This window comes from Caretta caretta, chromosome 1, assembly GCF_965140235.1.
Source record: "Caretta caretta isolate rCarCar2 chromosome 1, rCarCar1.hap1, whole genome shotgun sequence".
Classification (NCBI taxonomy): Eukaryota; Metazoa; Chordata; order Testudines; family Cheloniidae; genus Caretta; species Caretta caretta.
The window spans coordinates 212,158,417-212,181,760 of NC_134206.1; the positions used below are offsets into that span (position 1 = coordinate 212,158,417).

A 23,344-nucleotide genomic window follows, 5' to 3' on the forward strand; every position below is an offset into this window, starting at 1 on the left:
GGGAGCTTGGGGCCTTTAAAGCACTGCCCAAGCCCTGCTGCCAGGGTAGCAGCGGCAGGGCTCCCGCAGTGATTTAAAGGGCCCAGAGCTCCATGGCGGCCAGAGCCCTGGGCCCTTTAATTCACCCCTGAGCCCTGGGGCTCTCAGCCGCCTCTGCAGCTGGTAGTTTTGGGGTGATTTAAAGGCCCTGGGGCTCCCAGCCACAGCCAGAGCTCCGGGGCATTTAAATCTTGATTTAAAGGCCCTGCCTCTTCCAGATGAGGCCACGCCTCTTCTGGTTGAGGCCACTCACAGGACTCCAGCATACCAGTAAGTACTTTAAGTTACTTTCACTCCTGGGTGTCCCCGTTTGGGGGAGTTTTAGAAACACCCATATTCCACGCTGAAGTCAGTGGGAGCTGAAACTGCTCATCTCCGAAAACCAGGCCCCATTTTGAGCCACCCAGATCAGTGGCCACTTCTGGAAAATATTTGTATCATTGTAAATTGAAGTTCAGATTGTGAGGCATAAAAAGCACCCAGCACAGAAAGTACTGGCTGCCTGAGCTACCATGAGCTGACCCATTCTGACACCATCCTAACACATCCTGTGCACGTTTAGCTTCTTATCAATTTAGCAGAGGTTTGGGGGTTGGATTTTTAGGTGTGCTTTTTACGTGCAATGTTCAGAATTATTTCTTCCCTTTTTTTCCTCTAACTTTAAGATGTTTCCTCTTCTAGTTCCTAGTTGGAAGAAGAAAGGGAGTGGGAGAGGAGGTGGTGTAAGAATTGAGGTGTAGGGAAGCAGGAACGCAGATGGGGTATGGCAAGGACTCATGAGGGAACAGCCATAAGCCAGTGAATGAGGCAGGGTGCCGAAAGGGCAGCACCAGGAACATTGTGTTTTGTGGAGAACAGGCCCTAATGGAGTAGAGGAATATTTCACCAAGTCCCTGCAGGTTAGCTCCAGCTGAGAGGACAGCAGGGAAAAAATCATCTGATGCCCGAGAAGGCAGAGCTGAAGCAGTGATGGTGGCAGCTGGGTTTTTGTTTTTTTTTTCAGCCATCCTGACTTACAGTTGAGTTTGGGAGGCTCTTTCAGGAGAGAGAGAGAATCTAGAACATCTTCAATGGGACCCCCTCAGGCATCCCCAGCTCCTGGCTCTTAATATATGTTTGATTAGAGGGAAAGGGATTTGAGAGAGAGGCTGAAGAGTCATGGAGTGAGTAAACTTCTGCTCCTAAACCAGCATACAGAATCTTAGGGCAGGAGTAGGCTCCGAAGCTAACATTCCATCTCGAACAGGTACAGGACTCGGGACAGGACACAAGTTCCCCAGTTACTATCTCCAGTGGGTAGAACCTTGGGAAAATAACTAGGGCAGCCTGAGTCCTATTTCCAGTGGGTTAAGGCTATAGCACAGTAACTGGGGAGCCTGGGTCTTATCTGCAGCAGGAAGGGGCCGTGGCGACAGTAACTGGGGGATCCAGGTTCCCATCTCCAGCAGATGGATGCCCCTGAATGGCCTAGGTCCATCCCCAGTCGGACAGCGCCCCAGGACAGTAATGGTGGGGGTTGTGTCCCATCCCCAGTAGGAAGGGGCCCTGGGACAGTAACTGGGAGCCTGGGTCCTATCTCCAATGGGTAGAGGCCCTAGGACAGTAGCCAGGGAACCTAACCACCTAAATCTGCCACAATATGTTGCTGTAGTTTGCAGCCTTCCCCTTCCCCCACATGCTTCTGCCACTCCTCCAGTGATCACTGCCAGAGTTAATAAAGTGCGGGAGTAAAAGGATACAAGGATGCTTAATTACAGAGCAGCCCTAGAAACCAGCAACAGCGTGGCCAGGAGGGGAGGCAGCAATGCTGTAAATAGAAATCGCGGAGGCAGCTGAGGGGAACGGAGCAAGCGAGTTTTCTGCTCACAGCATATCTCCATCTTCCTCCCATTCTTTCAGCGTTTCTGTCTCTCCTCTTACTGCCACTCTGCTTCAATCAGAAATCATCATGCAATGAAGAGTCCATGACTGTAGCTTGGAAATTGCATGTAAACAGGCAAAACCACCACCCTGGGTCTGAATCTGGAGCCTGCATCCCGTGGCAGAGAGAGGACACTTTGCATGGAAGGCAGGGGGTCCCACAAGAGCAGGGAGCAATGCATGTGTGTTAGAGGAGAGGGCTGAAGCCCAGAATTGAATGGGGTTGAATTCTGCCTCCTCTATGGCCCAGGACAGAGGATTGTATGTGTGATGCCCCCATCCCTGTCTCCCTGGGGTGACGGCCCTCTTGGGCTCCCTGCCATGACACCATACACAGCAGCAGTTTTGTTTTCAGTATTTTGTAAAGATTTATTTAAAAATGTTGAAACTTACATCCCACAAGAACTGAATATTTCACCACAAGGAAAAGAGAATCCTACAAAAATATATATCACAGCGCACAGGGGTGGGGGAGGGAGAGAGCAAGTCAAGGGGGGAGGCACAAAGGGAAGAACAGAGAGAAATGGGTGTGGGAAGAAACAGAACAAGACAGAGCAGGAGAGAGAGAGAGAACAAGAAAAGAAGGGGGAGACTGAAACAGCAGGAGGGAAGAGATGCGTGGGGCAGGAGCATGAAGTGAGAGTGGAAAGAGGGGAAAAGGTGGGTAAGAAAAACAGCAGGCCAAGGAAGTGGGGACTGGCAGGCAGTGAAAGAAGGTGGCCTGTTGCTATCTCTCTGACCCCTCCTGCCTGAGGCAGGGTTGAGGCTGCAAGGAAACATTGACTGGGGTGTGCTAGGGGATCTGGAGCTTAGCCCAGGTGTCCAGTCAGAACTTCCTACTGCAGGACTCAACTCATCTGTGGGGAAGGGGGAAACTGCTAGATCCAGAGAGAAAAGGAGAGACAGAAGGCCTGGTTCTCCTAGCCTTGTATCTTGTGTTGTCACTGACACCTGTGCAAACTGGGCATGAACAAGTGGACAATTTGATGTGGGAGTGTTTCAGCCTCACTGTACACAGCTGAAAATGATTACTTCCTAAGGCTCCAGGCAGGGATGAATCAGGCTTAGTGAGATTATTTACCCAACGCAAGAAGTTTTAGTAAGACATTTTTTGATTGTAAAGTCAGAAAATGCAGCAGATTGTATAGCACATCCTGTATGTTTCAGGTGAGATAATGAATGATGCTAATGGTAGCATATTAGCTTAATATTTAGTTAGAAAAATTGGACTAAGAGCATTTTACATGTGCAATATATTCGAGGTAATGTTGCTACAGGAGACTTCTCTTCTGCATTTACTGATTTTTTTTTTGTGCAAACTTAAAACTGTATTCACAAAGTTTTTGCATTTCATTTCCTAGGTTTGTTTCTTTTCTTTTAAATAAAGGAAATCAATATACTGAGAGGTTTCAGAGTAGCAGCCGTGTTAGTCTGTATTCGCAAAAAGAAAAGGAGTACTTGCGGCACCTTAGAGACTAGTTAGTTTCTAAAGGTGCCACAAGTACTCCTTTTCTTTTTTGCGAATATACTGAGAGCTTGTAGACAAGCTTGCAGAGCTTACAAACAAAAGTGAGCAAAAAACAGATTTTTCAGTTTGGGAGGCCAAACCAGAAAAAATATTCAGTTTGAATCAGACTGAAACCAATTTTTAAAAAAAATATTGTCAAATTGAAAATCTGAAAAAAAATGTTGTTGTTAACTCAAAATGAAATACTTGTGGGGAGGGGAAGGGATTTCCTTTTTATCTGGCCATTTCAGAATGTTTTCACCCTTCACAAATTGGCCAAATTTGAAAATGGAATGCCATTTTGAAAAGTCAAAACAAAACATTTCAAAATGATTAAACTTTGACTTTTTTCAGCCAAAATTAAATTCAAACTGAATTTGCAAATCATTTTCATGCTCTGAAATAATTCATTTTTGCTGAAATTACTGTTTGCCAGAAACATTTCACTCAGAGCTACTAACACACCTCTTGCCAGCAGAGCTTGTAAATTCCCTAAAACAATCAGCATGCACTGAACTAGCTGCATGTGCCGCAAACGTTTTTATGATATTTCTTGCTGCAAATGGAAAGGCAGAACAGTCATCCCTAACTCATCAGGTGAATGGATTGAAGATCTGAGAACCTAAATTTAAGCCTCATCTATACTGGAAAAGTTGCACTGATTTAATTAAATTGATTTTAAAAACATCTAGTTAAACTAGTGAAAAATCTCTAATGTAGATGTGCTTAAATCAGTTTAAACCTCATTTAAATGAGTTTAGCTTAATTTGGTAATTTACCAACACAAAACAAACCAATTTAAGCAAGAGTTAAACCAGTTGAAGTGATTACATTGTAAACTGATGTGATTAAACTACCACAAATTTCCTGCTACAGACACAGTTTAAAATGGATCCTAGATAAGGAAACAGTTCGTAGTTATAAATCAATCTAGTTTTAAAAAAAATAAGCCTGTAATTTTACTTAAACATCAGCATTTCCAAATGTCTATTGTTTGTTTGTTGTGTTTTATAAAGGTAATTACAGGTAACTTTTTCATGTCCCTATCAATAGCCTTGTCAGTGAATTAAATAGAAAATACATCAAACCATTTGGTCTCTTTCCCCCTCCATCAGGAAGAGATGGTTCTATCTGGACAGGCATTAAGAAGAGAATAAAGGGAGACAATGGTGTTTCTTGTGGGACCCAAGTAACCCTGGAGAATTTAACATTTGAAACACAAATCAATTTAGTGGTGGCAAAGCTTGAAATGATGACCTTCTCCTGCTAAGATCCAGTAAATTGCTTTGCACAGCTGGGCTATTGGGCAGGACCAGGGCTTTTCTTGCTCCTGTGGTTTATCTACTGAAGGTCTCTGTGCTGTGGAGTCTTTGCTCTTTGGCTATGTCTTCACAAACAAAGTGGTTTCTTTACACTGAGATGACTATCTCATGTTGGCTAGCTCACTGTAAAATCCTAGTGGGGACAAGGCATAGGCACTTATTACTGCAAGATAGGTAGATGAGGTCAATAGTTGACCTCAACTAGTTCCATCATGGCAGAGACTCCAGAGCTTTGTCTCCACTAGGATTGTACAAACACACCTTTTCTGGCAGTGAGGACATAACCGTTGTGTCCTAGGCATTTGGCCCCATCCTAATTGCCTGTGAATATCCCACCTCTGTCTGTCCTTTCTGTCTCTCACAAGTGCTGTCTGGTGGACTGGGAGCAGTCCAGGAGTAACTGAATGGTATATAGCACCCTCAAAACATTCCCATGTGTGGCCTCTGAACTGCTTCCTTTTGCAACATGGACAGGGTGGGTCCCCTCTTTGCCTGTCCCATGGCATCAATCCCTCACTGCCTCCGCTGCCCTTTCCTCACCACATTTGGGATGCTTGGGTCCTGATAGAAGGCTCAGCTGAAACCATCATCAGACCTTTGTTAAATCCAAGCCACTTCCCCACCAAACACCTAGCCAAAGCCCCAGTTCCCAGTAAGAGTTCTGTCCAGCCAGCCGTCTCCATGCGTTATGCTTCAGCTGCTTTTGCAGTAGCCCTATAAAAGACTTGCTCAGAATTGTATGCAGGGCAGTTACCTTGCTCAGGATTGTTTTTCCATACTTCCTGAACTACAAAATGGCCAGAGGATTTTGCCTCAAGCTTTCTGAAAACATCACCTTGGAGAGGAGACCAAACTGCCTCTCAGCTCTTCTAATCAATCCCGGTTTGTTGTAGAAAGACAGCTGGTAGTTCCAACTAAGTACCGGGTAAAGCTCTTTAGCTTAGCCCACGATCATCCTAGTGGCCATCCTGGGGTGAACAGAACCAAAGACTGTTTGAGGAAGTCCTTCCACTGGGAGGGAATGGGCAAGGATGTTTCGACCTATGTCCCGTCTTGTGAGGTATGCCAAAGAGTGGGAAAACCTCAAGACCAGGTCAAAGCCCCTCTTCAGCCACTCCCCATCATTGAGGTTCCCTTTCAGTGAGTAGCTGTGGATATTCTGGGTCCTTTTCCAAAAAAAGACACCCAGAGGAAAGCAGTACATACTGGCTTTCATGTATTTTGCCACCCGATGGCCGGAAGCAGTAGCTCTAAGCAACACCAGGGCTAAAAGTGTGTGCTAGGCATTAACAGACATTTTTGCCAGGGTAGGTTGGCCCTCCGACATCCTTATGGATGCAGAAACTAATTTCCTGGCAGGGACCATGAAAAGCCTGTGGAAAGCTCATGGGGTGAACTACTTGGTTGCCACCCCTTACCACCATCAAACAAATGGCATGGTGGAGAAATTTAATGGAACTTTGGGGGCCATGATACATAAATTCATAAATGAGCACTCCAATGATTGGACCTAGTGTTGCAGCAGTTGCTCTTTGCCTACCGAGCTGTACCACACCCCAGTTTAGGTTTGCACCATTTGAACTTGTGTATGGCCGTGAGGTTAAGGGACCATTACAGTTGGTGAAGCAGCAATGGGAGGGGTTTATACCTTCTCCAGGAACTAACATTCTGGACTTTGTAACTAACCTACAAAATACCCTCTGAACCTCTTTAGCCCTTGCTAGAGAAAACCTAAAAGATGCTCAGGAAGAGCAAAAAGCCTGGTATGATAACCATGCCAGAGAGCGTTCCTTCAAAGCAGGGGACGAGGTTATGGTCTTGAAGGCTTTCAAGACCCATAAGATGGAAGCGTCATAGGAAGGGACATTCATGGTCCAAGAGCGCTTGGGTGCTGTTAACTATCTCATAGCATTCCCCACCTCAAACCAAAAGCCTAAAGCATACCATTTTAATTCTCTAAAGCCCTTTTATTCCAGGGAATTAAAGGTTTGTCAGTTTACAGCCCACAGATGAGATGACGCTGAGTGGCCCGAAGGGGTCTACTACGAAGGAAAAAGTGACAGTGGTGTGGAAGAGGTGAACCACTCCATGACCCTTGGTCATATGCAGCGATAGCAGATCAAGGAGCTGTGCACTAGCTTCACACTGACGATCTTAGCCACCCCAGGATCGACCAAAAGGGCATACCACTCCATTGACACAGGTAATGCTCGCCCAATTAGAGCCCAACCTTACCAGGTGTCTCCTCAAGCCAAAACTGCTATAGAACAGGAGATCCAGAACATGCTACAAATGGGTGTAATCCACCCCTCTAACAGTGCATGGTTGTCTCCAGTGGTTCTAGTTCCCAAACCAGATGGGGAGATACGTTTTTGCATGGACTACTAGAAGCTAAATGCTGTAACTCACCCAGACAACTATCCAATGCCACTCAAAGATGAGCTATTGGAGAAACTGGGGCGGGCCCAGTTCATCTCTACCTTAGACTTAACCAAGGGGTGCTGGCAAGTACCGCTGGATGAATCCGCCAAGGAAAGGTCAGCCTTCATCACCCATGTAGGGCTGTATGAATTTTAATATGCTCCCTTTTGGCCTGCAAAATGCACCTGCTACTTTCCAGAAGCTTGTAGATAGTCTCCTAGCAGGATTAGGAGAATCTGCAGTCGCCTACCTTGACTATGTGGCCATCTTTTCTGATTCATGGGCAGAACACCTGGAGCATCTGCAAAAAGTCTGCATAAGGCAGGCAGGACTAACCATTAAGGCTAAAAAGCATCAAATAGGCCTAAACAGAGTGACTTACCTTGGACACCAGGTGGGTCAAGGAACTATCAACCCCCTACAGGCCAAAGTGAATGCTATCCAAAAGTGGCCTGTCCCAAAGTCAAAGAAACAGGTCCAATCCTTCTTAGGCTTGGCTGGATATTACAGGCGATTTGTACCACACTACAGCCAAATTGCCGCCCCACTGACAGATTTAACCAAAAAGAAACAGCCAAATGCAGTTCAGTGGACTGAAGTCTCTCAGAACGCCTTTCACCAGCTTAAAGTGACACTCATCTCTGACCCTGTGCTAAGGGCTCCAGACTTTGACAAACCTTTCCTGGTCACTACAGATGCATCCGAGCGTGGTGTAGGAGCAGTTTTAATGCAGGAAAGACTGGATCAAAAATTCCATCCTGTTGTATTTCTCAGCAAAAAAAACTGTCTGAGAGGGAAAGCCACTGGTCAATCAGCAAAAAGGAATGTTACGCCATTGTCTACACTCTGGAGAAGCTATGCCCATACCTTTGGGGATAGTGTTTCCACCTGCAAACCGACCATGCTGCGGTACAGTGGCTTTGTATCGTCAAGGACAATAACAAAAAACTTCTTCGGTGGAGTTTAGCTCTTCAGGATTTTGATTTTGAAATACAACACATTTCAGGAACTTCTAACAAAGTGGCTGATGCACTCTCCTGTGAAAGTTTCCCAGAATCAACTGGTTAAAATTGTCCTTGAAATGTGAAAAATATTGTGAATTTATATAATCAGTAGTATATCTAAAGGTGTATGTCTTATTTATTCTGTTTTCTCCTAGAGCTCCAGGAAGAAATCACAGCCAGTGTGAAGCAGGCTGTCCAGCACGGTCTATGATTTGCGGGGCGTATCATAAAATCCCTCCTTACCTGTAAAGTGTTAAGAAGCTCAGGTAACCTGGTTGGCACCTGACCAAAAGGACCAATAAGGGGAGAAGATACTTTCAAATCTGTGGGGGATGGTTTTTGCTTTGTTCTCTTTGTTGGTTCTCTCTGGGTCAGCAAGGAATCAGGACAGGGAAAATACATCTCCCAAAGCCCTACTTGAACTAAGCATCTAGATTACAAAAATTGTAAGCAAAGCAAGGAAATGCGTTAGTTTATCTTTTGTTTTAGCTCGTGAATTTTCCCTGTGCTGGAGGGAGGTTTAGCCCTGTTTTTTTGTAACTTTTAAGTTTTGCCTAGAGGGAAATCCTCTGTGTTTTGAATCTGATTGTCCTGTAAAATTACCTTCCATCCTAATTTTACAGAGGTGCTTCTTTTACTCTTTTTTCTGTATAATAAAGTTCTTTAAGTTTTTTAAGAATCTGATTGGGTTTTTAGTGTCCTACAAACCCAAGGGTCTGGTTTGTGCTCACCTTGTTTATTTTTCAAGCCTCCCCAGGAAAGGAGGGTGTAGGCTTAGGGGGATATTTTGGGGGAATAGGAACTCCAAGTGGTCCTTTCCCTGATTCTTTGTCTAAATCACTTGGTGGTGGCAGCATACCTCAGTCCAAGGACAAATAGAGATTTGTGCCTTGGGGAAGTTTTAACCTAAGCTGGTAGAAATAAGCTTAGGGGGTCTTTCATGTGGGTCCCCACATCTGTATCCTGGAGTTCAGAGTGAGGAGGGAACCCTGACAGGTGGGGTCCAAAAGATCTGAGTGCCTGGAAGCAGGGCGAGTATGGAAACTATTCTGCAGCCTTTCCCAGTGAGAGAGAAAAGACGATGATGTCCAGGTGATAGAGGAAGAGACAGAGAGGAGGAGGAGCAGTGGGAGAAAGAGAACACAAAGAGACAGGACTGACAGAGGGAGAGGCAAGGGGTGGGGGCAGGTGCTGAGTGAGGTCTTCCCAACACCCACCAGTAGCTGCTGTCAGTACCTGGGTCCTTTAGGAGAGGTCAAGGCCTTAGCAGAAGAGACACCCCCACCCCATCAGAATCCCTGCCTAAGGCTGGGAATTCTGCACCCATGGAGCTCCAGCTATTCGGAAGACACTTCAAAGCACACGACACAGGAAGGAACAAACAGAGGGGTTGGGACTGGGGGTAGGACCTTGCCTCTCCACCTCCCGTACCCCCATCTTAGGCATGCACTGGTGGGTTATTCTCAGAGATCAAAGTGCATTGTGTATCTTGGGGGAGGGTCAGGAGGTTTAGATTTCACAACACCAACTGCTCTTGCGCCCCCCGCTCCCTTGTCACCCCATCTTGTGGGTTATCCCCATGCTTTCTCTCCCCCAGCATGGGACCAGTGAGGCCCAGTCTGTCCATTGCCCAAGCACATCCTGGGATGGTTAAGTTAATGATGGTGGTGGAAAGTTGTGGCACAAGCAACTTGTTTCTGGTGTAGCAGGGGCAACAGAACACTCCCTGGATGTGACAAGAAGGGTTGTGGAAGCCAGCTCTGCTGCTCTCACAGGTTTACCAGTGGGATCCTGGGGGAAAAAAGGGAGTGAAATAAAAATCAGAGATGGAAGATGCCTCTCCCTTCCCGGCTAGGACTGCTCCCCAGCCCTACCCTCTCCCCAAGGCTCCTAGTTCCTAGCATCTCAAGCAACAGGGCCTTCCCTTAGAGAGAGGACAACCCAGGCTCACAGACCCCTCAGCACTGGAGGACAGCTCCTGAGCTCCCCTCCCCACTTGGTTCCCACACTAAACAATCCCGCTTTGCCCTGGGCTTCAAAGACATTCATCAGAGAATTTCATTCTCTCCCTCCCTCTGTCTGTCTCTTCTTGTTCCAGCATTCTTTTCATCCTCTCTCTCTTCCCCAGTTCCTACCCCCATCTTACTATCCTCCTTTCTGTCACTCACCGGTTGAGCTGGAAGGTCCTGCTCTTCCCCTGGCCCCCCAGTTTCTCTACACCCTCCTGGACCTGCCTGGGCTCCTCCGTCTCAGGTGATGGGACCATTGAGTCTCCATAGGGTCCGAGGATGCTGACTGTGGTGGGCGACAGGTCTGTGAGTGGCTGCTGACTCTCCTGCTGCCGCACCCCACTCTGCTGGCCAGAGTGACGACGACGCTTCTGACTACGGTCCCAGCTGCAGTGAGAGAGGGTCACTGAAACTAGGGGAGGCCTCAACCCCTAAGGTACCCAGAACCTTGAGAACAGTGGGGTCTGTGCCCCTAAGCCTCTGATACACCCAGCACCGTGAGAACAGTGGGGTCCATGTCCAAACCTCCCTCATGCACACAGCACCCTGAGCACAGTGAGATCCTTGTCCCCAAAACCCCTTCCAAGTCCACCCCACCAAGTCCAAGCAGTGTCTCTGGCCCTATGAGCCCCCAGAACGAGTGGAGTCCACTCACTCCCAGAGCAGCCTTGCAGATGCCCAAGCAGGAAGACATCCACACCCTTAAACCCCACTCACCAGAACTTGAATATTATCCCGGTGGCGACTAGGACAATAATGATGGAGATTGTGATAGTAACATACAGCTGAGGATCCACACCTGAGAGAGACAGAGTAAGTGTGTGAGAGCCACATCTGACACCCGGCCAAAGGCACTGCAGGGAAAGGGGCAGGAGGGCTTGGTGTGGGGAGTCCCTCCCCTCCCACCCAAGAGTGCACTCCTGGCCTTTCACAGCAGGGGGTGCCATAAGGAACAGGGTGAAAGAGATGTAGAGCAGATTTACCTTCCCCCCGGGGCCCAAACAAGAAGGGCCTCAGCGTGGCGGGGGTCTCCCGCAGGTTGAGGCCCGCATTGTGCAGCAGCGAGTGGGAGTTGGGTTGTGCCGTTGCCATCCCGTGTGGTGAAACAAAGGTGTAACCCAGAGGTGGGAAGCCTGGATTGGCTGAGTTGGGATCACCTCCATCCTCATCTGACACTGTGGGGCCCCATACAATGGCCCAGGGGTACTGGGATGAAGGTAGCCCTTCCTCAAACCCAGAGGGGGTGGCAGGCCGGGCCCCTGGGGCCTGGCGCCTCAGCCGCATCACATGACGCAGCTCCCCATCCCGTGGTGTCAGAGATCGCTGGCGCAGTGTGATGAAGCGAGAGTCTCTCTCTGACGGTGAGATCTTGTCCCAAATGCAAACAGGCCTGGCAGCTGAGGGACTGCGACGGGCACAGAGTGGCCGGGGAGCAAGGGGACTCCGGGAGCGAAGAGACCAGACGCCATGTGAAGAGACTGCTAAGGCCAGAAGCAGGACAGTCCAGAGCTGCAGCGAGTGGAGGCAGGAAACTAGTGGGAGCATTACACTGTGGGGAGAGAGAGTTATCAGAAGAGTACCTCCTGCTGGGAGATGCCAGGACTGGAGTAGCTGAGAGCTCCCACCACAGCATTCCTATCCCCCTTCCTACGGTGGCTCTTGCAAGGAGCACTGGCTAAGTGGGGAGCTAGCCAGTGTTCCTTTCCCATTCTGTGTTGTGCCTTCTACATTATCAGTTAACTTTGAAAGTTGTGAACTTACCAGGTACCTGACTCCATAGCAGATGCAACAGTTTCTTCACTCAGCAACCACCTCGTCTCATATTCTTCACTAAGAGACAAAAAAAGGAGGTCCAGTGCACATCATCTCCACCACTCCTGGTGTCCCTCAGTACTGATGTGCAGCCTTCAATCATCCCTGGCTATTCATGGCCTGGGCCCCAACAAACAGCTCTGCTGAGGCCCCTCAGTCTACAGACACCCATCTTGAATATACACACAAGCTGCAGACTCACATAGACACACCCTCCTTACCATACACTTAGTCACACAAACACTCATGCATATGCGCACACAAACCACACAATTTCCCCGGGGACTGCTGCGTCTGAAGGTCAAGAGAGAAATTCAGTATCTTTGTTTGCTTGTCACTAGAACAAGTTGGAATCTTCATTCTTATGTTTGCTTATAGTGTGGAGTGAGTAATCCATTTATTTAAAAAAAAGAGACTCTTCCATTGTGTGTCACAGAAAGAGAAAATGGGGAAAAACAACAGTGATAAAGAAAATTATGAAAGTGAGAATGAATCATCTGCAAAAGTCCAGACTTGCTAAAGAATTTGAGAGCAAAAATGTGCCTACCAAATATTTAATATTTACATTCCCATTGGCTAACATGAAATTAGCTTTTCCATACCATCTGTTCCAGGTCTCTCTCTCACACTCTCTCTCTCTCCTTTCTGCCACTCTTTCCCACTTTCTCTATTAAAATATTGTTACCTAGCATAGATAATAGTAAACTAAGGACTGATTTTGTTGATTGGATTTATAGTCTGGCCAGGCCCATTCTCTCTACATTCTAGCATTGTTGGATCATATTAAAGAAGTTCTGTATTAAAATCACAAATGAGTTTGATTCCCCAGAGTTTAAATTCCAGGGAATTACTAATTAAGAGGTCTCTTGGTTTTTGGTAGTTTCTCTCCCTCTGTGTGTGAAACTTGCAAGCTGCTAATTGTGTTAGTACATTCTCAGACAGAGTCTGTTCTCAAAGCAATTCACAGAGAGAGAGAGACTCAAAGCAATACTCTAACAACAGAAACAGCACCCAGAGACTCCCCGCCCTTTTGTTGTATTAACAATTGTGATTAAAATAGAGATAGAGGATATATGTGGATGGATGCTTGGTGTAGATAATAACTGAATGATCAGGGAGGTGCCAGCCTAAGAATCCAGTGTCCATCGGCTGAAGAAGGCGTCAAGTGGAAATAACCAGAGGACCCCCCGGAGGGCAGACTGGAATCCACCCAACAGCCTCAAGAATGGGAGAACCAAAGAACAAGATAACATCTTGGAGCCGTCACGAATGTGCTATCTACTGATTGATTCAGCAACAGCATGATGAAGCAATTCCCATAGACTGCCATAGGAAGAAATTCCTATAAAAATAGACTCTAAAAAGTGAGAACTTGGGGGTCTGATTCTGCAAGCCAACTTCCAGGAGCATCAGATGAGCATCTGACAAGGCCCTGCTCCCTCCTCATGTCCAGGCCACCTGGCCAGTGGCTTGGCATGAGCAACTCTAAGGCTGGTAACTATGATAACAACCTTGCAGAACCTGTGTGTGTGTGTGTGTGTTTGTATGAATGAATGTGTGAATAAATATGAGATTGAATGGAATGTTGTAACTATAACTAACTGCTTACTATGATTCTTTCTGTATTCACAATAAATGTGGTATTTTGCCTTTTTTCCCTTTAATAAGATCCTGCTGGTTTTTATTTTATTGGTACAACATTTTGGTGGAGAATTGCGAAAGGGGGAATATTGGTAAAAAACCTCAGTTATTGTAAATATTGGTGTGCACACCGCCAGCTCTACTGAGCTAGGCATTTCTATCGGGTTAACCAGACCTGCTGGCCTCCGGGAAGGTAGCCGGGGACCTGCTGGCCTCCGGGAAGGTAGCCGGGGACCTGCTGGCCTCCGGGAAGGTAGCCGGGGACCTGCTGGCCTCCGGGAAGGTAGCCGGGGACCTGCTGGCCTCCGGGAAGGTAGCCGGGGACCTGCTGGCCTCCGGGAAGGTAGCCGGGGACCTGCTGGCCTCCGGGAAGGTAGCCGGGGACCTGCTGGCCTCCGGGAAGGTAGCCGGGGACCTGCTGGCCTCCGGGAAGGTAGCCGGGGACCTGCTGGCCTCCGGGAAGGTAGCCGGGGACCTGCTGGCCTCCGGGAAGGTAGCCGGGGACCTGCTGGCCTCCGGGAAGGTAGCCGGGGAAAAACGCATAGATTAAGCTATGATTTCAGAATCTAGGCTGTGTCACTTGCTAAGTAATACCAGCAGTGACAAAGAGATTGAAATATCCATGTTAAGATGTTTAAAAGAAAACAGGGTAAGCCAGTACCAGAGGGAGGAATGGAGTCAGAAGGAACTCCAACCTCACCTTTTGTTAAAGAAATTACACCTTTTAAACAAATCCTTCAAAAATTTGGGCACAGTCCTTAGACTAAACAAGCCCTAGCTGATGTCTGCACTATTTCGGACCTAGAGGATAGATTGGCTCAGTATATCCTCATATACAAACCTTCTAGTGCTGCCAAAAGAGATGCAGCAGCAATTTGGTTGTTGTGGGAGGCATGTAAGGATTCTTCCCTCCGCTTGTCTTCATGTAAAGAGGAAAAGGCACAAACGGAAAAGGGAGCAGACAATTGGAAGGTGCTGGCTACAAATACCCAAAGCCAGCTGAAAATAGTGAAAGAGGCACTCCAGGAATACAAAAAGAGTGAAAAAGTTAACTCTGCAGAGGCTGGAGGGAATTAAGCAGTTAAACTTTGTATTTCACCCAAACAACTTTTAACCAAAAATGTTAAAAAGGAAAACTGTTAGAGAAAGAGCATTCTTGGTTTCTTTGCAGTCATTCTGAAAGAAAAATGGGCCCTTTTCCAAAGGAATGTCTGTAAATTAGCCAGGCAAAAATAAACTATCTGATTAAAATCATTTGACTGGACAATTTAGTCAAATTTGATAAAAGAACATAAGAGGGTTCTATTGGAACTTAACTGCCTCAAATGTATAAAGGGAATGTAAGATGTAAAAAACAGAGCAGTGTGGAAGGGATGTTAAGGAAAAGAAAATGTGTATGTATCTGTCTGTGTGTGTGTAAATATGTAAAGTTCTAAGGACCAGTTAGTTTTGTTTTTGTTTTAAATAATGCCACTAAAAATCCATTTGACTCTTTAATTCAAAGTTGCAAAACTGACAGACCTTTTTGCTAGACACAGGTAATTAGTGTTGTTTGGCTTTGGGATTTGGCATTTAACCCTTAAAAGGTAACTCAATGCTTTACAAAATTTAAAATGTTTTTAAGTTGTGGCTGCAGCAGGGCAGTCAAAATCAGGAGAATATAAAAAAAAATTTTGAATTCTTTTTGTTTGTTTGTTTTTGTAACAAAATAGCAGATGATAGTTGTAGTAAAAAAAAAATTTAAAGACAGTGCCTCTCTGAAGCAACAGCAGGGGTGAGGTGCACAAAACAAAAAGAAGCAATGTTAGAAACACTGAGTCTTAAAATGGCTCTGAGTAATCAGACTGTCACTTTGATAAAGGTACATGAAAACTCTGTAAGCAAAAAAAGAAATAGTGACACCTTATGTAAAAATGGATCTGGATAATGTTATAGAATTCAGAGTAACAGCCGTGTTAGTCTGTATTCGCAAAAAGAAAAGGAGTACTTGTGGCACCTTAGAGACTAACCAATTTATTTGAGCATGAGCTTTCGTGAGCTACAGCTCACTTCATCGGAGCTGTAGCTCACGAAAGCTCATGCTCAAATAAATTGGTTAGTCTCTAAGGTGCCACAAGTACACCTTTTCTTTTTGCGAATGTTATAGAAGTTAAACTATGGAAGGAATGTGCATTTGCCCCAGAACATGTGCAGGGTATATTGTAGAAGGGGCAAAAGAAATGCAAACATACCATGCTACTTAATTAAAATGCTATTAGGGCTCCAAAGGGAGCCACAATAGGTTGGGTTTTCTTTTTCAGATTGCTGTGAGTTTTGGAAGCAGAAGTTAAAAGTAATCAAAACGCCGGTGAAAGTTGATTGTGTCCCTTTTAAGATAGAGTCTCTGAGCTGCTGATGGCTTTAAATCCAAAAGCAGGAAGTTTCTGTGAAAATGCAAATTACCCAAATGATAAAGGAAGGAAAGAACTAGCAGCACAAAGGAGCTGCAGATAAAGGACATACCTGGTCAGCAAACAAATTGTCTAAATAAAAGGCATGGGATAACAAGATAATTTTAATAAATTTAATGATAATAAGTATCCCTGTAACAACGTATAGTGTGTATGATTTTTGGAAAAATCCTTTAAGGTCGTATGGTAATGATGCTTCTCAGTTATTACCTGTAAATAAAACTTAAAGCTTAACACAGCAGGAAAAACATTATAAACTTGGTCTGCTGTATAAGAAGGAAAACTCAGGGATTTAATGACTAAACAGTGGGATAATTTCCCCATAAACCTTAAAAGATAAAAGCCATTGAAACCTGGCCTGCCTATAGAACAAAAACAAGAAAATGTGGGGGCAATTCCTCTGTTTTGCCTGCAATCAGCAAGGGTATTTGTAAAAGAAATATTTTAAGCAATAATCTGCCACCCCAAAAGGGGTAGAAACATGTTCTTTTTGTCTTTCAGAAAATCAGGAAAAGCTGATGCCAGCTGAAAAGCAACCCAATACCATGAATCTACTGTCACAATAGAAATTGTGTTCTGTGTTCTATGTTTTGTCTTGTGTTTTGTCTTGTTGCTAGCACTGTTGTGTGTTTTAAAAAAAAATACTGAAGACCTGCAGGAACTTAAAAATAAATTAAGCTTTCTGTCCCAGATACAGGACAGCCTGATACAAAAACAAGTACATGCCAATGTAGACTTGGTCCAAATTGGTCTGGGTAACCTAAAAGGCCGATGGAATCTTTAGTAATGGCTTAATACGACCACATGGCTTATCCATAAGAAAAAAAAAATATTAGAAATAGGAAACTACACAGCCATAGCTATGGGATGCACTGAAATGCAGATACTTGCACTAGCTACTTTGGAACACAAAATGTTCTGGGTCATATTGGGAAATATTAAGGGTTTGATGCATTTGTTAAAAAAGAAAGAGATCATTGTTTGACACTTATCAATATGAATGGATGCAATATGTTTCCAGTATTGTAAACCAGACTTGTTAATGGGAGAAATTGTTGTCAAAATTGCACACCAACAGTCCCTGGAGGCAAAGGTATTGAAGGTTCGCCCACTCCCCATATTACACATGGGATCCTTCTGGCTACCCTGGACCTTGAGCCAGTGGGCTGGGGAGGGAGGGAAGCTATTGGACACTAGAGGTTGTACCGAATGGACTCCTCAAAAGTGGGTGTGCCTCACCTTGCCTGTTGCCCCAGAACCTTGTAGTAAAGATACATCACTGGGATCATGTATGTGGCATGAATTGGAATCACAAACTCAAATTGCCTCACAGTACTTTCTCTTGAATAGGCTACATAGAAAGTGACACTGACGATTATAAATCTTAGTGTCAAAAGGGGGATTATGTTGGATCATATTAAAGAAGTTCTGTATTAAAATCACAAATGAGTTTGATTCCCCAGAGTTTAAATTCCAGGGTATTACTAATTAAGAGGTCTCTTGGTTTTTGGTACTGTTTCTCTCCCTCTGTGTGTGAAACTTGCAAGCTGCTAATTGTGTTAGTACATTCTCAGACAGAGTCTGTTCTCAAAGCAATTCACAGAGAGAGAGACTCAAAGCAATACTCTAACAACAGAAACAGCACCCAGAGACTCCCCGCCCTTTTGTTGTATTAACAATTGTGATTAAAATAGAGATAGAGGATGTATGTGGATGGATGCTCGGTGTAGATAATAACTGAATGATCAGGGAGGTGCCAGCCTAAGAATCCAGTGTCCATCAGCTGAAGAAGGCGTCAAGTGGAAATAACCAGAGGACCCCCTGGAGGGCAGACTGGAATCCACCCAACAGCCTCAAGAATGGGAGAACCAAAGAACAAGATAACATCTTGGAGCCGTCAGGAATGTGCTATCTACTGATTGATTCAGCAACAGCATGATGAAGCAATTCCCATAGACTGCCATAGGAAGAAATTCCTATAAAAATAGACTCTAAAAAGTGAGAACTTGGGGGTCTGATTCTGCAAACCAACTTCCAGGAGCATCAGATGAGCATCTGACAAGGCCCTGCTCCCTCCTCATGTCCAGGCCACCTGGCCAGTGACTTGGCATGAGCAACTCTAAGGCTGGTAACTATGATAACAACCTTGCAGAACCTGTGTGTGTGTGTGTGTGTGTGTTTGTATGAATGAATGTGTGAATAAATATGAGATTGAATGGAATGTTATAACTATAACTAACTGCTTACTATGATTCTTTCTGTATTCACAATAAATGTGGTATTTTGCCTTTTTTCCCTTTAATAAGATCCTGCTGGTTTTTATTTTATTGGTACAACAGCATGGCACTAAGAGGCATGGTGTTGCTACCCTTCATGCCCTGGAGATGCTCCATCTCTCAGGCCCCTCCCTCTAAGCAGTGCCCAGTGGAGTCCCAGACTCTTTTCCAAGATGTGGGGGTGAGGAGGTGCCTGACACTGGGAGTCTGTTATAAAGCAAAACCTTTACACAGAAAATCAATATGAAAATTTTCTGAATATTCTGAAAATTTCTTTGTGGTAGCTACATAATATTAGCCTCAGGGTCAATGAGGACGTGTATGTGCAGGGAACCCATTGATAGCTCCTGCTGCTCTGTCTTGGTACCCAGTGGAGGGGTGGAAAACAGTCTGTGTGTGCATATGTCTGGGTGAAACTCATGAATCACTGAGCATGGAGAATGTCCTGCCAGGGCTGACTCAAGGGCCAACCTGTTGCACAACCTCACTCCCAAGCTCCACAGAGCCCTTTGGAGGTTTTTGCCATCCCCTCCTGTTTAGTCTCCCCCTGTCATGTCATTAATTAAAAACAATCCCCCCCTCCCCACACCCTTTTAAATGAAAGTCCCTTCCTATTGGTAGGTAACGAGTGTCACACCAACTGTGGGGCAAGGGAGATGTCCTCCCTGACGTGTTAAGTGGGGATATTTTTAGGTCTCTTCTGCTAAATGTTTAAACAAGGTTCACAGAGGGGGAAAAACCTCATCCATCTGCTAATGCAACCTCTCCCGCTCCCACACGTGACAGGATCACCCTGTGAAGAGAACCTGGGGTTCCCCTGGATATGAAAATGGGGGGAGATCAGTAGCCACTCTTGCCACTGCATCCCATTGATGCAGGGGTTACATTACTCCCAAGCTGTGATGGATAGAGTGAGACCTAGAACTTGCATGGAAGATGTTCAAATGCAGCTCAGCCCAAAGACACCTGATGGGGTGAGGTTCCCGCAGAGCCCAAAGGATTCCTAGCAGGACCTAGGTTATCTGGATTATTATCATAGAATATCAGGGTTGGAAGGGACCTCAGGAGATCATCTAGTCCAACCCCCTGCTTAAAGCAGGACGAATCCCCAATTTTTGCCTCAGATCCCTAAATGGCCCCCTCAAGGATTGAACTCACAACCCTGGGTTTAGCAGGCCAACGCTCAAACCACTGAGCTATCCCTCCCACGCATCATGTTGCCCTAGAAGATTAAACATGCTTGAGAGACTGGCAGCAAATCCTTATGCTACTGTCCCAGGGCATGGACCCCTTTGTATTTTGGGAATGACAGTGTGAAACCCAGCGCTAGTGTCCTGGGGTGTGGATCCCACCAGGCTCAGAAGGTTGGTGTGCGAATCCTAGCAATAGTGCTCCGAGGTGCAGCTTACCACCTGCCCAGACTGCACTAGACATTAGGGCCCCAGGATAAGGATCCTGCTGTGCTTAGGGGCTGGGAATGTGAATTCCAGAGGTAGTGCTCTGTGGTGCAGATCTTTCTGCACTCAATGGCTGGGAGTAGGAATCTGGCTGCTATTGTCCTGGGGGTGGGAATCCTACATGGAGGATGGGAGTGTAAATCTCTGTGCTACTGAACTGAAGCTTCGTTCCACCTATACTTGGGAGGGGATGTTGGGAGTGGAATCCCAGCACTTGGGAGTTTAGGTGCAGGTGGCATGAATCCCAGTCCTAATGCCCTGTAATGCAGATCCTGCTGTGCTTAGGGGCTGTGAGTGTGAATGTGTGTGTCAGTGCCTCAGGCTATGTTAAAGATCTGGGAATGCAAATCCTGGTGCTAGCACCCTGCAACACAGTACCTGTGTGCATGAGTGTGTGAATTCCAGCCCTAATGTCCTGGGGGTGTGGATGCCACTGCCTCTGGCAGCTGGAAGTGTGAATCCCAGGCTGGTACCTGCAGGTGCAGATCTTCCTGTGCTCAGGAGCTGGGAGTCTGAATCCAGCTTTACTCAGGGGCTAGAAGCAGGAGTTCTGGTGCCCTTGGGTGGGGATTCCACTCTGATGCTGGCAGACCAGGTTCTAGTTTATGCCACGGTCCCCTTGTCTCAACTGAAGACCGACAAACATACAACTGGAATCAGTCTGGCTCACCTGTGTGTTAATATTGTTAAAATAACTACAGTAAAACCCCACTATAATGCGATAATTGGGGTCCAAAAAATTTGATAGCGATAAATGTGGGGGTCGCTTTTGAGTGGGGTTACAAAAATTTACCATTTCAAGCCAGTCAGTTTAAGTCTTGTTAAAAACCACAGTTATCCCAGCGTGTTTTAAACACAGAAGTAATAATTTAATTACATGTACATGAAAGAAACATGTGAAATGGACTATACTAATCATTGCGCAGAGTGCAAAGTCAATCTGGTTGCATGACTCCATAATTTTAAATTTCATCACTTCTTAAAAAAAAAAGCAGCTATCTAGTGTGGTCTGCTTATTTGCTGTTGGCTTCTAGCAAAGTCAAGAATGCTTCTGAGTTGGAGGATTTTGACGCTGTCCACGTCTTGAGTTTCCAGCACCTCAAACTAGCTTCTAAGTGCTCTACTACCTTGGACACTTTTAGTGGGGGAGTTGAGGTGCCATCATCCTCATCATTGTCATTAGCGCCACTGGTTTTGGGCTCTGGTGGTGCACCTTCATTCTTCCCACTGACATTTGCAACAATTTCGTCATCTGAGATGTGTTCATATATGGGGCAGATGTCATCTGCTGAAAACCAGCTGAAGATATCATGATGACTGTGCTCATATTCTCTGAGTGCTTCTTGGGCTAAACATACGTTGTCTTCAATGAATCTTGTAAATTCAAGCTCGTTGTCATTACCGTCATCGTGTGTAGATGACAGAAAAACTGGACCAAGACCCTTTATCCAGCATCATTCAATGCAACGTGCAGAGATAGCATCCCAGGCTTTCCCGCCAAGGTGACAGACTTCTTTCAAGTTGAGTGACGCCAGTGATGTGTCGGTGGAGGAGCTGTTATCCGCTACCATCCACTTAATCATTTCACTATGATAGTTTTGCTTAAATACCAATATGATGCCTTAGTCCAGTGGTTGGATTTCTGATGTAGAGTTCTTTGGGAGATGAGATTTTAATCTTGCCATCACAACTGACAAGATTTTCTGCTGTGGGGTGAGCAGGGCAATTATCCAGCAGGAGGAGAGCTTTTTCCTCTTGCTTGAGTTTTTGCAAAGGAGCCCAAATGGCTGGCACGAAAGTTTTATGGAACCAGTCTTCAAATATGGAGCTATTCATCCATGCATTCTTGCTGTTGGTATATTCAAAGGGAAGGGCCTTCCTATTAACATGATGAAAACATCTGGGAGACCTCGCTTTTCCGATCATCAGAGATCTGACTTGTTTTGCATCAACAAGTCTGGCAGCCACAAAGAGAGTGACTCGGTCCTTCCTCTGCTTAAAGCCTTCTCATTTGTGACTATCAGTCCTGGTTGCGAGGGTGCGATCGGGTAATATTTTAAAGTATAAACCAGTCTCATCACAGTTGTAAACTTGATCGGCTGTGTAGCAACCTTCCTCCAGCAACATTTTAAGCTCAACTGGGTAGGAATCAGCAGACTCTTTATCAGCTGAATGGATTTCCCCAGACACAAGAACTTGGCTTATAGTTCTTAAATCTGTCCAGCCAGCCATTACTCGCCTTAAATTTGGCTTCATTTCCATTGATAAGGCGACTGAATTTCTCGCTTGAACTTTCAGAATAGGGCCAGAAACGGGAACTCCTTCTGAGCGAGCCTGGACAAACCATTGGTACAAGGCTGAATCTAGGCTTTCGTCATTAGCAAACTTGACCTTTTTACACTGTAAACCAGTTTCCTCTTCAAGAATGCAGGGTAGGCTACAGAGCTTTTCTTCTTTTTTCCACCCTCGCAGAGTGGACTCGCTAATTCCCAGATCTCTAGCAAGCTGAGTTTGTTGTTTGCCCTTCTTTAGTTGATCCAGGGCATACAATTTCTCTTGGGCAGAAAATGACTTGCGTTTCCGAATGGCGTATCCATAATGGTAAAATATTTTTTAAAAAAAATATAGGAAACTAATAATAAGTTCATAGGCAAACACCATACACACGTACAACCCGAGAACTAAGTGCAGTGGGCCTGCAATGGCCACGAGTCACTTTATCTTATAAGACCGGAAGAACACGGTTTATTTATAAATGTCATAAAAAAAGTATTCCGGTAAAATGCGAACAGTATTACGGCCTTAAAGGGGAGCCAACTTATGATCATGTTATATCCGAATTTGCATTATTGCGAGGTTTGACTGTATTATAATTATAAGGATGTGTTTAGTCTCTATTGAATGCTTGTGAGTTGCTGCATGCATTAATCTCACAACATCTGTATCCCATATTTAGGCCCCTACCAAATTCACAGTCCATTTTGGTCAATTTCACAGTCATAGGATTTTTAAAAAAAACCATACATTTCTTGATTTCTGCTATTTAAATCTGAAATTTCATAGTGTTGTAATTGTAGGCATCCTAACCCAAAAAGGAGTGGTGAGTGTGGGGGAGTTTTTGTATGCTTATTTTGGGGGGGGGAGGGTTGCAGTACTGTTGTCCTTACTTCTGCGCTGCTGGTGGTGGTGGTGATGCCTTCAGAGCTGGGCAGTTGGAGAGCAGTGTCTGCTTGCTGGGAGCCCAGCTCTGAAAGCAGAGCCCCTGCCAGCAGCAACACAGAAATAAGGGTGGCATGGTATGGTATTGCCAGCCTTACTTCTGCTCTGCTGCTGGTGGGGTGCTGCCTTCAGAGCTGGGCACCTGGCCAACAGCCGCCACTCTCTGGTCACCCAGCTCTCAAGGCAGTGCAGAAGTAAGGGTAGCAATACCACGACCCCCCCTAAAATAACCTTGCAACTCCCTTTTGGGTCAGGGCCCCCAATTTG

General features: G+C 45.6%; 1 protein-coding gene across 6 annotated transcripts in view; it reads right to left on the reverse strand.

Annotated features, from left to right (window-relative positions):
• Positions 1-2,302: 2,302 nt before the first annotated feature.
• Positions 2,303-23,344, reverse strand: part of PIANP (PILR alpha associated neural protein) — a 37,462-nt gene continuing 16,420 nt past the window's right edge. For all 6 annotated transcript variants that reach the window (XM_048820644.2, XM_075119685.1, XM_075119691.1 and 3 more), the window contains 5 exons: positions 11,984-12,052; positions 11,206-11,771; positions 10,940-11,021; positions 10,382-10,609; positions 2,303-10,004 (listed from right to left, as the gene is read on the reverse strand). In XM_048820644.2, the coding sequence (XP_048676601.1) occupies positions 9,983-10,004; positions 10,382-10,609; positions 10,940-11,021; positions 11,206-11,771; positions 11,984-12,000 (915 nt within the window). In that variant the 5' untranslated portion in view covers positions 12,001-12,052 and the 3' untranslated portion in view covers positions 2,303-9,982. The remainder of the gene's footprint in view (positions 10,005-10,381; positions 10,610-10,939; positions 11,022-11,205; positions 11,772-11,983; positions 12,053-23,344) is intronic.